The sequence below is a fragment of the Gymnoscopelus braueri genome (assembly GCF_963280865.1).
Source record: "Gymnoscopelus braueri genome assembly, chromosome: 4".
In the NCBI taxonomy this organism is placed as follows: Eukaryota; Metazoa; Chordata; class Actinopteri; order Myctophiformes; family Myctophidae; genus Gymnoscopelus; species Gymnoscopelus braueri.
The window spans coordinates 22,176,008-22,191,965 of NC_137605.1; the positions used below are offsets into that span (position 1 = coordinate 22,176,008).

General features: G+C 38.4%; 1 protein-coding gene across 1 annotated transcript in view; it reads left to right on the plus strand.

Moving 5' to 3' along the window:
- Positions 1-1,124: 1,124 nt before the first annotated feature.
- LOC308084424 (cell adhesion molecule CEACAM1-like) overlaps positions 1,125-15,958 on the plus strand; it is a 20,091-nt gene continuing 5,257 nt past the window's right edge. The window contains exons 1-7 of the mRNA XM_080427081.1: positions 1,125-1,202; positions 2,618-2,938; positions 3,811-4,092; positions 4,804-5,064; positions 11,500-11,772; positions 13,199-13,453; positions 15,025-15,148. Coding sequence (XP_080283207.1) covers positions 1,157-1,202; positions 2,618-2,938; positions 3,811-4,092; positions 4,804-5,064; positions 11,500-11,772; positions 13,199-13,453; positions 15,025-15,148 — 1,562 coding nt within the window. The 5' untranslated portion in view covers positions 1,125-1,156. The remainder of the gene's footprint in view (positions 1,203-2,617; positions 2,939-3,810; positions 4,093-4,803; positions 5,065-11,499; positions 11,773-13,198; positions 13,454-15,024; positions 15,149-15,958) is intronic.

Below are 15,958 nucleotides of genomic sequence, written 5' to 3' on the forward strand. Positions count from 1 at the left end.
AAGTTAAAAAACACTCGTGGACACAAATCCTATTTCAGGCGCCCAGTCTTCCTGGTGCCCAGTCGTCCTAGTGCCCAGTTATCTCCACCCCTAAGTGGACACTTAGGGGTGGAGATAACTGGGCACTAGGACAAAGCAGCATGCTATGTCAAGTAAAAAAAACACTTGTGGACACGAATCCTATTTCAGGTGCCCAGTCTTCCTGGTGCCCAGTCGTCCAGGTGCCCAGTTATCTCCACCCTAAGTGCCACTCGTCCAGGTGCCCACATGTCCCTAGTGCCCACTCGTCCTATTGCCCAGTCATCCCAAAAATATGGTGCCCAGATGTTCCTAGTGCCCACCTATCCTGTATGCGTTTACAGCTGCATGCAAGGCTAACGAGGTGGGAGGCCAGGGGGTCCCCAGCAGAATGTGTTAATATAGCATCACAATAATTTGAACCACTTCAACCTTTTATACTTTGGCTATTCAAACATAGCAGATCTACAAGCTTGTAGAATAAATAAATATATGCAGTAGACCACATTTCCCAACCCCACCTCAGGGGCTGCCGGACTAATAGGCCAGTCAGTCACATATTGAGGGAATATAGTTGGGACAAATGCGTATTTGGTGTATAGGCCAGTAGCAGTCCTGTCCAGCCTATAATGCTGGAGGAGGGGGAGGTGGGGGCAAGATGTCCACTTCAATGCTGTAGTATGCAGGCCATTCTGTTGTATGGTCTCCTCCCTCTATTCAGTTATTCTACTTTGATACTAATGTGAACAATAGACATAGCCTCCTACCTTTATTAACGTGATAACCCTTGTTATTGCCCACTTAATTAGTATTCACGATAGAAACTGCACATAACCACAGTTCTGCGACTGCGCATGCATGTAGGCTCCCCCTCTTCCAAAAGTAGCACTACAAAATACTGAACACACCCACTCTCACATTGGATATGTTATCCAATTAATTATTGTTAAGTAATTACGTACACGACCACTAGAGGGTGAGATAGTGCAGAGTTTGGCACTGCTGAGGTCGGCAGACTGTGCACTGGAGGGGGAGGGCCATGAATGAGCAATGAGATGTGTCCAGTTATTTAATCAACACAACATGACTGTTGCTTTAGTCTGTCACCTTCTGGGCTGATTGGAAGATCGTTTGAGCGATGAATTCCTTAATGGTTCTGTTCCCAGTATTTATGGCTTTTACAGGTAAGCACCCTTGTAGCCTACTGAGGATTAGCCATGCACGTCTGTTTTCATGTGCCAAAATCTTTTAGTAATGCAATGAAATGGAAGTCAAGTAGACTAACGAGTAGACTAACGTTAGCCTACTGAGGAAACTTGGACTATTATCACCCTAAATGTTGTTCACATATGCTACTTTACAAGTGCTGCTCTAACCTTTACTGAGAAGAGGGAAAAAAAGAATTCTACCCATTGTCTACATAGGCTAAAGAGTTTTCTCAATCTCATCACAAAACCGAATTGATCATCAGGCGCATTTCCTTATGCAGTGTTAAATTTGGAAATGAATATCATAAATGTGTGGTTTATTACTTTGTAATTATATAAGTCTTGGTAAGTGTATTTGTGTAGCCTAGTGTAATGTATATTAAGTTATAAACACTACGTGATTTTCATGTTACAAACAGGCAGAGGCATGATTTCATTTTAAAAGATCTAGAGGGTGGCAAAGAAAAAACACTTAAAGGAGAATTTTGGACTAAGTTTTTCTTACCTTTTCTATGATGTTATGATATCTTAGGATGAATGGTACAGTAGAACATTTTCATAACTCCATACTCGGTCTGCCACAGCTTAAAACGTGCGCGGATAGGCCTTGCGTTAGATGACATATTTTAATAGCTTTTTTTTTGTTTTGTTTTTTTTAGACCTGACGTTCATAGTGACAGAACACTGTCCAAAAAAAAATAAATAAAAAAACAGAAGTCTCGCTAGACGAGATTTCAATCTCGAGATTTCAATCTCGTCTAGCGAGACTTCGTTTAAAAAAAAAAAAATTGGTTGCATAGTGTTCTGTCACTATGAACGTCAGATCTATAAAAAAAAATATATATATATATATATATATATATATATATGTGTGATCTAAAGCAAGGCCTATCCGCGCACGTTTTAAGCTGTGGCGGACCCGGGATGGAGTTATGACATTTTTCTACTGTACCATTCATCCTAAGATATCATAACATCATAGAAAAGGTAAGAAAAACTTAGTCCAAAATTCTCCTTTAAGCCAGATTCGATTGTAATATTTGTTTTGCAAAAACAGCCGATCTACAAGCTCACAAAATGCATGTCATTGTGATTGTTGACAAAAGTAATAATAAAGGCCTGCTATAATGACATGCCCAAAATAGGGAGGCCAGTTTTAAAGTGATTAATGAATGTAAAACAAGTGTCGAAAACAAGTGTATATAAGAAGTGTATAAAACATTCACAGATAGAGGAAATATGAATAAAAGACCTGAATTCTGAACCCAAATGACACCCCTGCAAACAGGACTATTGAATGTATAGTTCATAAACACAAATAGATTCTCTGAAAAACATTGTGTGCTACATTATAACCGAATCCTGTCTAAATCTGTAACTATCTCTTCCAGGTTTAAGCCATGTAGCAGCTGTTCTACCAGAGAATCCAATGCATGGAGCATTGGGAGGGAGAGTGAAGTTCACCACAACAATAATTCCACCAGACACACCATTTGTAGCAGTTGCCTGGTCTGTGAATGGGACAGACATAATAACCTCAACTACTGTAAATACAACTAAACCAGGATATGAAGACAGGATCACCTTGTTCAGATCTACTGCATCACTGGAGCTCAGAAATCTGACTTTTAATGACAATGGAGAATACAGAGTCACTGCTATACCAGTTGCAGGATCGCAAATGGTGGGAATTACTATACTGATGATCCACAGTAAGTAGATACCTTTTATGTTGTTGCATCACTGACGTGATATTCAATGGAAATATGCTCTGAGGAATTAATGTTTCATTTCAAAATAATAATCTATAGTACTCTCTGAAAAGTGACACCAAGATTACTGATTATGGTTTGTTTGTTTGTTTGTTTGTTTGTTTGTTTGTTTGTTTGTTTGATTGATTATTAATCAATTGATTGGTTTATTAACCATCAGGGTCCTGTGTACTCAATTCACCGAAAAAAGAATGGCACAAAAGTGTTGCTGGTTGTATAGAACAAATAAAACAAAATATAATTCTGTCAAAATTACTTTTCTATTCCAAATTCAGGCAACACTATTGTTCAATCAAAGGGGATATTATGGCATTCTGGAATCTGTTGTTTTACTGTGCCAAGTTACAAACAGTGAAGAGAAATTCCCCCCCAAAAAAAAAAAAGATTTAACATCACAGGTGATTCATATGATCTTCAAAAATTATGTAAATTTGTCTCTTAATGACTGCCTCATGAATGGGTACTTGATTAGGATATATGAATTTCAATGTAGCTCAAAGGGATGCTTGTCTGTTGTATGATCACACAATTTGTTCAGCAATTGAAGCCACTACAGATTCAGTAGCTTTCTGAATTTGCATTATCATGCAGATATTTTTATTTGGATTTCAAACACTGAACGACTGAATGCTTTGTCACCCAAGTTTTGTCAACTTGTGGAACCACAGTAACAAAAGCCTCCAACTTTCAATCAGTTGTGCGCATCAAAATAACATATTTTTTGCTGCGTTCATTTTCAACTTCTACAGTATGCACTATTTTAACTTAATGAGGTGCTTCAAAGTGAAAACCAGTATATTTTTCATCAATAGCACCAGTCTCCAATGCAGTCATAACTCCCAACACTACAGACTATGTGGAGTTCAATGACACAGCAGTCCTCAGCTGCTCTGTCTCCTCTGGTACCTCCCTCTCTTACCTCTGGCTCAAAGGAAGTTCTGAGGTCATGCCCAGTGAGGGAGTTCGGCTTGGTGATGGAGGCTCCACTCTCATCATAGTCAATGTGACCCGCTATGACCAGGGACCATTCAGGTGTCGTGTGTTCAATCCCATCAGTAGCAACACCAGTGAACCAGTAAAGCTCAACATCAGCTGTGAGTTACTAACCTGCATGTCTAACTTTATATCATTCAGCAGTGGTTCTCAAACATTTTCATATCAAGGGCCCCCCAAATGTATATGTATTTGGTCAAGGAAATTTGGTCACCCGAAAAGATTTTGTCCCAGGGACCCCATTAAGAGATTTCTGCTTTTCGGAAAAAACACAGTTCAAGCTTTACAATCCACAACGCGACGCATCACGACACGTTGTGAGCTTATAAGATTGGCTACTTTTGAATAGCCAAAGTATAAAATAGGGTTGAAGTGGTTAAATTGACATTGTCTTTAATGCAATATTGTTTTTTTATGGGGACCCCCTGGAACCCCCTCAAGGACCCCTGGGGGTCCCCGGACCCCTCTTTGAGAACCATTGTCATACTGAATGAACAATAGTTTTATGCAAAGGCACCATAGATTATGGAGCTTTAACTTGCTGTAACAGATTTACAGTATATATATATATTATAAGATAACTTACTGTATGTCTCACACAGATATGTAGTGCTTTTGGCAGTTGCTTTGAGTTTGTCCTTTGGTTCTGTCTTTGTCTGACAGCTTGTGCTAATCTATGAGGAGTTTTCATTTTTAAAAGCTGCATAGTAAATATTTGCCCTTCTACAGCTTTGTGTTTGTCACTGCAACTACTAATATTATCTATTGGTGGCTTTTCTTTTGCTGGTTTCTGCTATGCAATCAATCTACAGTTGGCCCAGAAAACACTAAAGTTTCCCCTTCAAAAGACTACTATGAAGAAGGGTCAAACCTCACTCTGAACTGCTCAGCTGACTCCAAGCCTACTGCCCTGTTTCACTGGTTTCTGAATGGAAATATGATTCCTGTTACTGGACGAGAACTCAAACTAATGAATATTACGATTGGTCACAGTGGTAACTACATTTGTCAGACATTAAATGAAAGGACTCTAAGATATCACATATCTGAGGTCTCAGTTGTCACTGTTCTGGGTAAGTAAAAGAAAGCGCATTGTGAAAATATTAAACTGGTATTTAGGCATCTACAAGTCAAAAGGACAAAAGACACGAGAGGCTGGCTATTGTTTGATGTGTTGCTTTTGTTGTTAGTGGTCATTGAAGGCTTTTGAGTCCACTGTTTCTATTTCGGTCATTCAGTGTTTTTTGGAATTGGAATAAAACAAGTTAAACATTTACTAATATTTGACCAAAAAAAAGAGAAGTCACTACAGTAACACTTGCTATTCATACTGTAATGCTATTCTAATCATACTTATAATGCATCATAATCTGCTTATAACGCTGTGTAATTAGATTTATTTGTATTTAAGAACACATAAATACTTTATAGAGCATTATAAAGCATTCTAGAATAACTTATAAGATCAAGTATTATTGTGGGATCGCTTTAGCGATCACACTAATGTTATCTTCATTGTGGGATCGCTTTAGCGATCACACTAATGTTATTGTGGGATCGCTTTATTGTGGGATCGCTTTAGCGATCACACTAATGTTATCTTCACTAGTTGTGGGATCGCTTTAGTTATCTTCACTAGTTATTATTATTATTATTCCGCCCGTTTTTGGATTGGTCAAGCTCTACGTGACATCACAATATGTAATATAAATAGGTAAGCGATCCCACACTGTTTCTTCAGGAACAGTACTTTCTAGTTATACTATTACTATTATACTATTATTATTGCAGGGAGCATAGTGTGTTATAATTACAATAATGGCTTATGGCTTTGGGTGGGCCGGTGAACACGCCGTCACTCTCATGTCACTATGACTCAATATAACCATATAAGGAGTTCCCAATGTAGCAACACCCAAATATGGAGTGTGTTGTCTAACCTCAATGTGTCTCATGGCATCAGGCGCAAACAAATCAGTCAGCTCCATATTAGTCTGTGAGGCAGGACCCCAAATTTGGGCCATCGGTACCATCTGGGGTAAATAATTGGGAAGGTACTGTATACACCCTTAGTGCTAGAAAAGATGTGATAGCATTGTAGTGGCGGTAGTCCATTCGTAACCCCACGTCAAAACACACTTTCAAAAAGTATAGATAGAACCGAATGAGGCATTCCACTTCAAACTGATGGTTTATTATTATCTTATTATTGACCCTCTCTCTTTGGAAAATGGTGGGCATAGCTCAGACAATAATGTTTTTCAGAAAACTTGTTAAAATTAGAAACTCTAGAAATGTCAACTATACCTGGCAGTGGCAACATATACATTACACAAGATGTACTTCTGTTTTCATGAAAGATGTTAAGGTCAGTCCACCAATGCAACTAGTCACAACTTGCAACCAGTTGCAAGAAATTGCAACGGTCTGGACTGACCAGTTGCAGACCAGTGCCTTTGCGGATAATGGTTACAAGTACAGTAGTTGCAAGGAGTTGCAAGTATTGCAGTTGCAACTAGTTGCAACTGCAATACTGCAACTAAATATAATGTAGGTGTCTGAGTAGATTAGCATTTATTTTACAATTACATATTTGCAGCAGCTTTTCACCAATTGTTTACATGCAAAGCACCTCTATGGCTGGCAGAATCGCTATCCTATTCACTTTCCCCTTGTGCCAAACTCATTTACTATCCCCACTATACCAACCAGTAAGTAATATTATTTTCATATAGGTTATAACCCATCTCATTTTCTGGTAGTGTTATAATGCATAGCACGCTGATAGCTACCACTGGTGCTATCACTGCCTTTGGTCCCATAAACGACTCAGGTTGTTCTTCATACTGGTAGATTTATTGCACTCTTACTGGCAAACAATCCAACAACGTAAAACTGTACAAAACAAAGCATAAACAATACACACACATAAATAATGGAACATTAAAGTATAAACATGAATGTAACAAACACATGACTGAAACACAAACACACCTCGCTGACTGCACATAAACCAAAGGGAATGAGAGAGCGAATCCATGGTCGGCAACAGCAACGCACAACTGGAACAAAATACATCAAATCAACATAAAGAAGACACATGATAGGAACGTAAATGTACACATTTAGAAAGCAAGACAAGTACCTTATTCCGTCCCGCACACGCTCAAACAATACGCTCCTTAGTGAGCGGAAGTGTATCAGTGTAACACGCTTGTGGATCTGCATGAAACTACACCTTATAAAGCGTTCCAGCTTGATCAAGACAATTAGACCTTCCGGTGCAACAAATACATGGTAAACCCAAGTTTAGGACAAATAAATGATATTACAATAGATAATGAAAAATATAACAAATTACAACCCATTATGGCAGTTACACTCCCACCAAATCACTTGGGATTTCCTATCACCTTAATACTTAATTCACATTTTATTTTCCCAGTTGAAAATCAATATTCATGAGAATATCCATGATTGACACTTGTGCTTCAAGCAGCAAAACTTTCTCCTTCCAAATTACAAGTACAATCAACCTTGGAAATAATGTGTAATGAATAAACTATAACACTGTGGCTTCACATTTGACTTGGCCCTGTTTACTTAAGTTTGAAATCCTTGACCTTTAAATTAGTTTTAAGCAGTGTTTCCTTTTCAAATTAAACTTTATATGTTTAAATAAATAAACAAAATGAACCTTGCCAACTTGTGGCTTCACTTATTGCGTCTCAATACTTTAACCTCTTTACTTGTTGAGCACAACATTTAAAACAATATCAGGCGGTCTGCCAATTTTTCCTTCTCCCACCCAGACATGTCCTATATGGAATTCTTTTTTAAATGTAACCTTTTTCTTCCTCTTTGCATCCTCACCACTTGAGGATGACCGTCTCCTCTTTCCTTTCCTCCTGCCAGTCTCTTTTCCTCCTTGAACCTTTGCAGGCTTCTTTGCAGGCTTCTTTGCCATTGTAGGCTGCCTTTTGGCTTTCTCTCTACCTGCTGCCTTCTTGGGGTTCTTAACAGCACCAGGTTTCTTAACATGAGGGTGAAGGCTAGATTTAGTTACATGTCCTCCCACCCTGTACTTCTCAACAAATTGATTCCGCTTGTTCAGCTTCTTTGTTCTAGCTTTAGGCTTGACGTCATCTTTACGTCGCTTTTTTTTGTTGATTTCTCTGAATGCTTCCTTTCTCTGCGCAACACTTGTGGCTTCACTTTTCTTAAGTGTAAGACCCTTAACTTGTTGAGCATGGCACCTCAGACATGCAATGGCTTCTCTTTCCCAACCAGAGAACTTTCTTAGGTCTAGTAATGTCCCTGCTTCCTTTGCATTTGTGTTGTACACCTGGGCCTTTTCTTCCTTTGTCTCTGTGTTGTACACCTTGGCCTTGTGAAGTTCGGGATCATTATCAGTGATCTCTTCCACTATAACTTCTCCTATGGGTAACTGCTCTTCTTTCCATGAAAGGTCTGGGCCAGTCACATTTGAAACTTTGAGCACATCTGCTGTTAAGCATTTCAAAGCATGATCTTCAGGATTATTTTCAGATTGTATTAAGTGACATTGCTTTGGATCTGTAAAAGAGTTTTGGAATCTGTCTGAACTGGAGGCTTGCAGAGAAACTGTAGCGGTTGTATTTGAAACAGAGCTGACCTCTGGTCGAATTAGTTTTTCTGATCTTTGAATTTGAACCTTTACATTATACACAACCTGTCTTGTCACTAGTATGGATTTGTCCAATTTGTGACACATGTCAGGATCTGGACCATCAATTCTCCTGTAGGCATCATTAACACTGTTCAGTACAGCTACCTTCTGTTCTATTGAACTAATGTGTCCTTGTAGGATGTCAATAGAAGACTTGTTTATGACAGCCCTTTTAGTTGCCCTTGCTTGAGCCTTCCACTGTTCATAAACACAATAAAAGTTATCCAACAATTCAGAACTGCAAGATTCTAATAGTTGTGGCTCTGTAGCAGTTCCTGCATCTTTGTTCTCTTTAACTGTAATTTGCACATTAGGTTCAGTTATTTGCGACATTTTAATTAACAACTTTCACTTGTGCAACGAAATTGAAACAGTAAGCTACAAATAAAGACATAATTTCTGATTTAAACCACTGTATTTCAATCAAACCCTTTTTAAAGATTTGCAAACCTTGGTCATACAAATTGAGCAGCACTTAAAGTGGTCACAAACTTGGAACCATGCATAACAAATGTCCTTGGGATTAGATCAATGACCATTTGCAATGTCCATCATTTGCATAACAAAAGCGTTTACCTAAAATGAATAGGCTGCTAAATGAAAGCTGTCACTATCTTCTTCAAATGAAAGAAGTCGCTTTACCAGTTAATTGAATGCACTATGGTAGCATTTTCCTTCTTCACAAAGTTATTTATTTTCCTTTCTTCTCCCACACAGTTCCTTAATAGTTCAGTCTTTGTATGTCACCTTTCAAAACACTCTTCTTAGTGTACATACCTTTGAACAAACGAATGAACTGCGGGGTCTTTAACGTGGCGGGTTGGCTTAGTGTTCGTTGGGCAGGCCAGAAGGTCCACCGGACCACCGTGCAGCTCCGAGTTGAGCTGCGAGTGCTTGTCGAAACTCTTGCGTTCGGCACGGCTCCTCGCGGCTCCGAAGTGGCTGCAGGGCAGGCTGTGTAGACTCCGCGCAGGCTGTGTTGTTGTGCTTGACTGCCTTGTTGCAGCAAGCTTGACTGCCGTGGATTTCCGGGTGCCGAGGTTGACTGCCGTGGATTCTTTGCAGTCCGGTCGAACTGCGTGGATCGATCTTGCACTCGAGTTGTACTTCTTGCGACGAGTTGTACTTCTGACATCCGAGTTTTACTTCTTCTGCAATCGAGTTTTACTTCTGGTGCTTCGAGTTTTACTATCACTGCCTTTGGTCCCATAAACGACTCAGGTTGTTCTTCATATTGGTAGATTTATTGCACTCTTACTGGCAAACAATCCAACAACGTAAAACTGTACAAAACAAAGCATAAACAATACACACACATAAATAATGGAACATTAAAGTATAAACATGAATGTAACAAACACATGACTGAAACACAAACACACCTCGCTGACTGCACATAAACCAAAGGGAATGAGAGAGCGAATCCATGGTCGGCAACAGCAACGCACAACTGGAACAAAATACATCAAATCAACATAAAGAAGACACATGATAGGAACGTAAATGTACACATTTAGAAAGCAAGACAAGTACCTTATTCCGTCCCGCACACGCTCAAACAATACGCTCCTTAGTGAGCGGAAGTGTATCAGTGTAACACGCTTGTGGATCTGCATGAAACTACACCTTATAAAGCGTTCCAGCTTGATCAAGACAATTAGACCTTCCGGTGCAACAAATACATGGTAAACCCAAGTTTAGGACAAATAAATGATATTACAATAGATAATGAAAAATATAACAAATTACAACCCATTATGGCAGTTACAGGTGCAATGCTATCACATATTTACTAACTCTAGAGATGTATACCAGGTCAAAAATCACTATTAGCATTATTCCCCTCAGATGGTACCAACCAACTCTACTGGTTCACGGTCACTGACTATATACAGTATGTGCACAAAAGGGGGCATGCACATATATGGGCATTATACTGATGACATCAGCGATCTCCATATATGGAATGAAATGGACAAGAATTGACAGATACAGAGATCTCCATATATGGGCATTTTGGTCGGATCGGCGGTAGGGGTGAGGGCCACATAGTGGCCCGAACTCTAGTGTATTATAATCCCTGTTATAATGCATTATAGTGTGATTATAAATCACTATAAGTGATCTATGGGTGCTTTAAGTAAAGTAATTACATTAGTCATTGTAAACTAGTAGTAATTGTACAATTACTACAGCCTACAATTGTAGGCTGAAACTTCACGTTGTTCTTGCATACATATATTCTACTTTGATTAAAGCACCAAATGACCACTTATAGTGACTTATAATCATAATATATGTTATAATAACAGTGATTATAATGCATTATGAAATCATAATGTATTACAACTAAAGAATTATATTACATGATCCTGGCCAAAAGAAAAGGTCAGGCAGTGACCATTAATTATGAAGTATTGCGATACTAAGTCATTATAAGGGGCTTTATAATGTGTTATGATTGCTTATACCTGAAATTATACATAGAAGTGGGATGCATAGTAAGTGTTACCACCCAGGCCATGCTGTATGCCAAAGTGCCTGTGGAGTGGTTAGTATGGAAGACTTTTTGTTGTTGATTTCCAAAAATTGTATTGAGATGGTAATCACAATATTATTTCTGCATTTATTGTTGACTCCTATTGTACCTTGGGAACAGGTATAAATTACCCTTCTTCTATACAGGACCTGTCCTAAATCACAGTTAATTAATAGTTTTACCAAAAAATACAAAACAAGAAAACATATGCAAGGTTAGAATGGAAAAATACTGTACCTAAAATGTGTGTTTCATCGACAGAGAAGATATCTGGTGCAGTTATCACACCATCAACAGGCCAACCAGTTGAGGGAATGTTAATCGACATGACCTGTGATGCTGATGGATCCATCTCTACCAGAGACTGGTTGAAGGATGACCAACCTCTGATCAATAGCAGTGACATCACTTTTCATGACAATAACAGAGTTTTGTCCTTCAGTGCTCTGAAGAGAACAGACAGTGGAGAATACTTGTGCAGAGTCAGTAACCCTATCAGCTCTGATGAGGCCGGATACAACATGAGGGTGAACTGTAAGTCATCCAGTGATATATGTTTTCCTTTTCTTTTTCTTTTTTTAACCAAAGTACGTTTTAATTGTGATTAATACCAAATATAATATATTTTCTTTTGTATTTGCAAACTATTTTAATGATATTATCATTAAAATAGTTTGAAAATACAAAAGTTGAAGTAAAAGTTGAAAGCATGCTTATTCTAAGATTCCAGATTGTAAAATGTTCATTTTATGAAAATAATGTCCTAGCCTAACTTCTTAACTCATTTTATTTTATTTTATGTTTTACTGATTAATAGCATAATCTTATAATTATTAAACAGACTTAATGACACAAACTAAAATAAGCACTACAGTATTTCTGACTATTTTCCATTGTTGGAAATTATTTTACTGAAGTGCTATTGATCTTAGTTAAAGTTGCACTATGTCATTTCGGGCATCAGTGGCACGTGATTTGGGACGAGACCGGAGCTTTGGGCAAACCACGCCCCCGGAGAGCCGCTGGAATCCAAACCGCACCCCCGACCGTTGGTTGGCTGTTTCCTGTTGCTGTCAAAATAATAGTCTGTTATATAGGTTATAATAATTGCTTCTCTGCTGGCTATATCCAAAGAGTTTATAAATAGATGGAGACGGCGGTCTTGTGCATCCGTTTGTCAACTGTTCGACCATTAAAAGGCATCGTTTTATATGGTAGATTGTTACCCATTATACACACACACTGCGATTATAATAACGTGCCAGTCGTCTTACCATTGAAGATTGTCAATGTAGGCTATTGCATCTTCATGATATGGACTCCACTGTTGACTCTTTGTTTTTCGACCCACTTTCCAAACGAGAACTCGCAGGAGTCCCGCTGCACACAACAGACTACGACACAGTATGTAAGGGGAGGGTGGTCCCCAGGTGAAACAATCAATAAATAGGGAATCTTCTCTTGCGTGTTTGACATTCCTACTATTGCCACACAGCTCAAATGCCCAGATGAAACTTATTGTCTCCCCTATACATACAGTAGTTATACAGTAAAGCCCCTAGCAGGGTCTTTAAATGGAACTTCATTATTTTGTGGGTTGTTAAAAAATTACATAGTGCTGCTTTAAATCCTTTTATATACAATACTTACAGTACTAAACAAAATTCAAAATCATACTGTGTAATGTTTTCAATTAAACAAAAGTTATTTTTGGTATAATCTTTCACTGGTATATAAGTAAGTATAAATTAGGTAAATCTCGGTCTGTAGTTCACATATTTGCGTGCACAAACTGCACATTGCTGAGGACCTAAAGGAGTGCAGTGCCCAGTGTCAAGTTGGTTGGATAAATAGATGGTAGTCCTGAACCGCTCTGAGAAGCACACCTTTCTAGTTTTACTTAAGTTAACTTAAGTATCAAAAGATACTATCTTAAGTATCTTTTGTATCTGTGTTTCAGATGGACCAGACAATGTTCAAATCAGCGGTAAACCTGAAATAGAGGAGGAACAGCCGTTAGAGTTAATCTGTTCTGCTGAGTCAGTACCAAGTCCAAGTTACCACTGGATACGCAATGGAACAGAGTTGGATGAGTATTCTAATGTATTCAAGAAGACAGCTGAATTCTCTGACAGTGGGAATTACATATGCAGAGCTATGAATAATGTTACTGGAAAAACATTGAACTCCAGTGTCCACCAGCTGTCTGTTAAAGGTGAGGTTCAATTGTATTTGTAGGTACTGCACATTATGGAATAGATTTGCATGTCTGTAAAAGGTTATGTTATTTTAGATTACAGTGCTGGCACTAAATCTGGAATGTACAATGTGTAGTTTCCGACAGGTATTAGTCATTGGTAGCAACATAGGTGTGCTTTATAATGAATACATTCTCAGTTTTATTATTGCTCATTATACAGGAATTATTCAATGATGCACAAGTTGTTCCAGTAGTTTAGTGTCTCGTGCGCAGACACTGTGCCTATTTTAAAACAAGCATAGTTTTATGCTCTTTCCCCCCCCCCCCCCCTGGTTATCAGACATGAGTGTTGTTTGGTTGTAGTGTCAAATTGGAGCCCCACTGTATTTACTTCTGAAGGGGTTCCCAACTTCCCTGTACTGCAGTGGCTATCATGCTGAAGAAACACTAATCTAAGTGCTAAGAAATAAATATGTTACCAGATGAATATCCAAAATATGACGCCCTGTTATAAAACCAATACTTGTTTGTGATAACTTGTTTGTGGCTTTGCCAAATGCGAAATGGTACACAAAATGGACTTTTGCAGAGGAGCCTGCTCATTTGATCATGGCTGTGTGTAACAACCTGGTCATTTACCTGACGTTGAGTCATAACTCGTTACCACAACCATGATAAGTCCATGCTGACATTATTTCAACTAAAATATTTGTGCTAATAACACATGTTCATTCGAAAATTGCGCTTATGAATAAACACTGTGTGTGCGCTATGGACATGATATCCAAAAAGTCCCCCGCTCATTAAAGTGCTTTCTGTGGACACGGCTCCTAAATCAAAGTCCTTAATAACTAACAGACTTAGCGCTGTCTGTACTGCTGCCGTTCTCTATGTGGCACTCTGTGTGTGAGTGTGTATACTATACTGTAGCCCCAAAGCTAAGTCCACCCACCGACTGGGACCGTAGCTGTGACAACAGAACAGATCCCATAGCCTGCGGGGACCGTAACCGTGACAACAGAGCCAGTGGCCGCACATGAGCAGAAATTACCAAACTTCGCAGAATTCACAAACAATCTGGGGAAAGTGAAAAATGGGATTTGTCATGATTCTCATATGGCAATGGTCAATGCCTGTGTGCAAGTTCACATCGATTGGTGCAACCACTGAGGAGAAAAACATATTCAGACAGACAGATTCCCTAATTCAATAGTAGGATAGTAGGATAGTAGGATGGGGTGCCACAGGACCTTATGGTTTATATTAAACCACAAGTACTAACAGTGCCATGCCTAAACTTAAAGAAAAGCAGCAGGAATCAAACATACAATAGAATCGCTTGTGCATCAACAATTGACATTGCCACTACACCACTAGGTCCAACAAACCAGGATGTTTTAACCTCATATCTAAACTGAATTAAATAAGCATTATTGGTCAGACCTAGAACGCCATGATGCTCTGAGAGCAGTTTTGGTTTCTACTAATGTGATACCCTTCTGTACTATGTGAAATAGAAATAACAAAATCATTTTAACAATTCTCTTTTCTTTTCCTGTTCCTTGCCTGTTTGTTTTTTTGTCCAGAGATAGGAACTATAAGACCGCCTGGAGGCTTATCGGGTGGTGCCATTGCTGCAATAGTGATTGTGGTGCTTCTAGTAATAGGAGGGACATTTGGCGGGGGAGGGTACTATTTGTACAAAAAGGGGTAAGGTTGAAATATTTCTATTAAGTCATTAATTTCAAATATAATTGAACACATGTTTAACACACTGCTTTATTTTAAATCAATGCAAAATATAATACTGTGACAAAATTTTAACGTCCTTAGTATGACATGTCATGAGGCTACAGTACATGAATGATAAAGAACACACTTTACTTTTCTGATAAACGTTAATTACCAAAATAAAAATAGGTAAGGTTAGTATGGTCAGGTTAGATTTGGATCAAGACAGGTACAAGTAAAGTGGGCAGCAATTATGAAGTATTATAATACTTGACATTATAAGTCATTATAATAAGCTTTATAATGTGTCATGGTTATGCTTATAAAGCATTATGATTATTTATGAGCTCTTATAAATCTGATTATACAGGGTTATGAGCAGATTATAATGCCTTATAAGTATGTGTAAAATGCGTTATACACATGGGATGCATAGCAAGTGCTACCCTTTAGGTCACTCCAGATAAAAGCATCAGCTGACTGCACAAAAAGAAATATGTAGCAGACAGTAGCACAACACAAACCCTGCTATTCATCATCATGAGCATAATCACTAATATGTTCAGCCCAGGACATTTTGGTCTGTGTTGTTAAAACTTGGTTTTCTCCCAAAGTTAGAAATCATAGTAGCTTCATGTCATCTTCTGCTATTGACAATGAATGAAACTGTCTATGTCTTTTTTATTTAATTTAATTTAACTTAATTTTTATTTTAACCAATTATTGTGTAATATCACTGTCATGTTTTCACCATTCATTATGTCTGAAGTTCCTCTGTGCATCAATGTT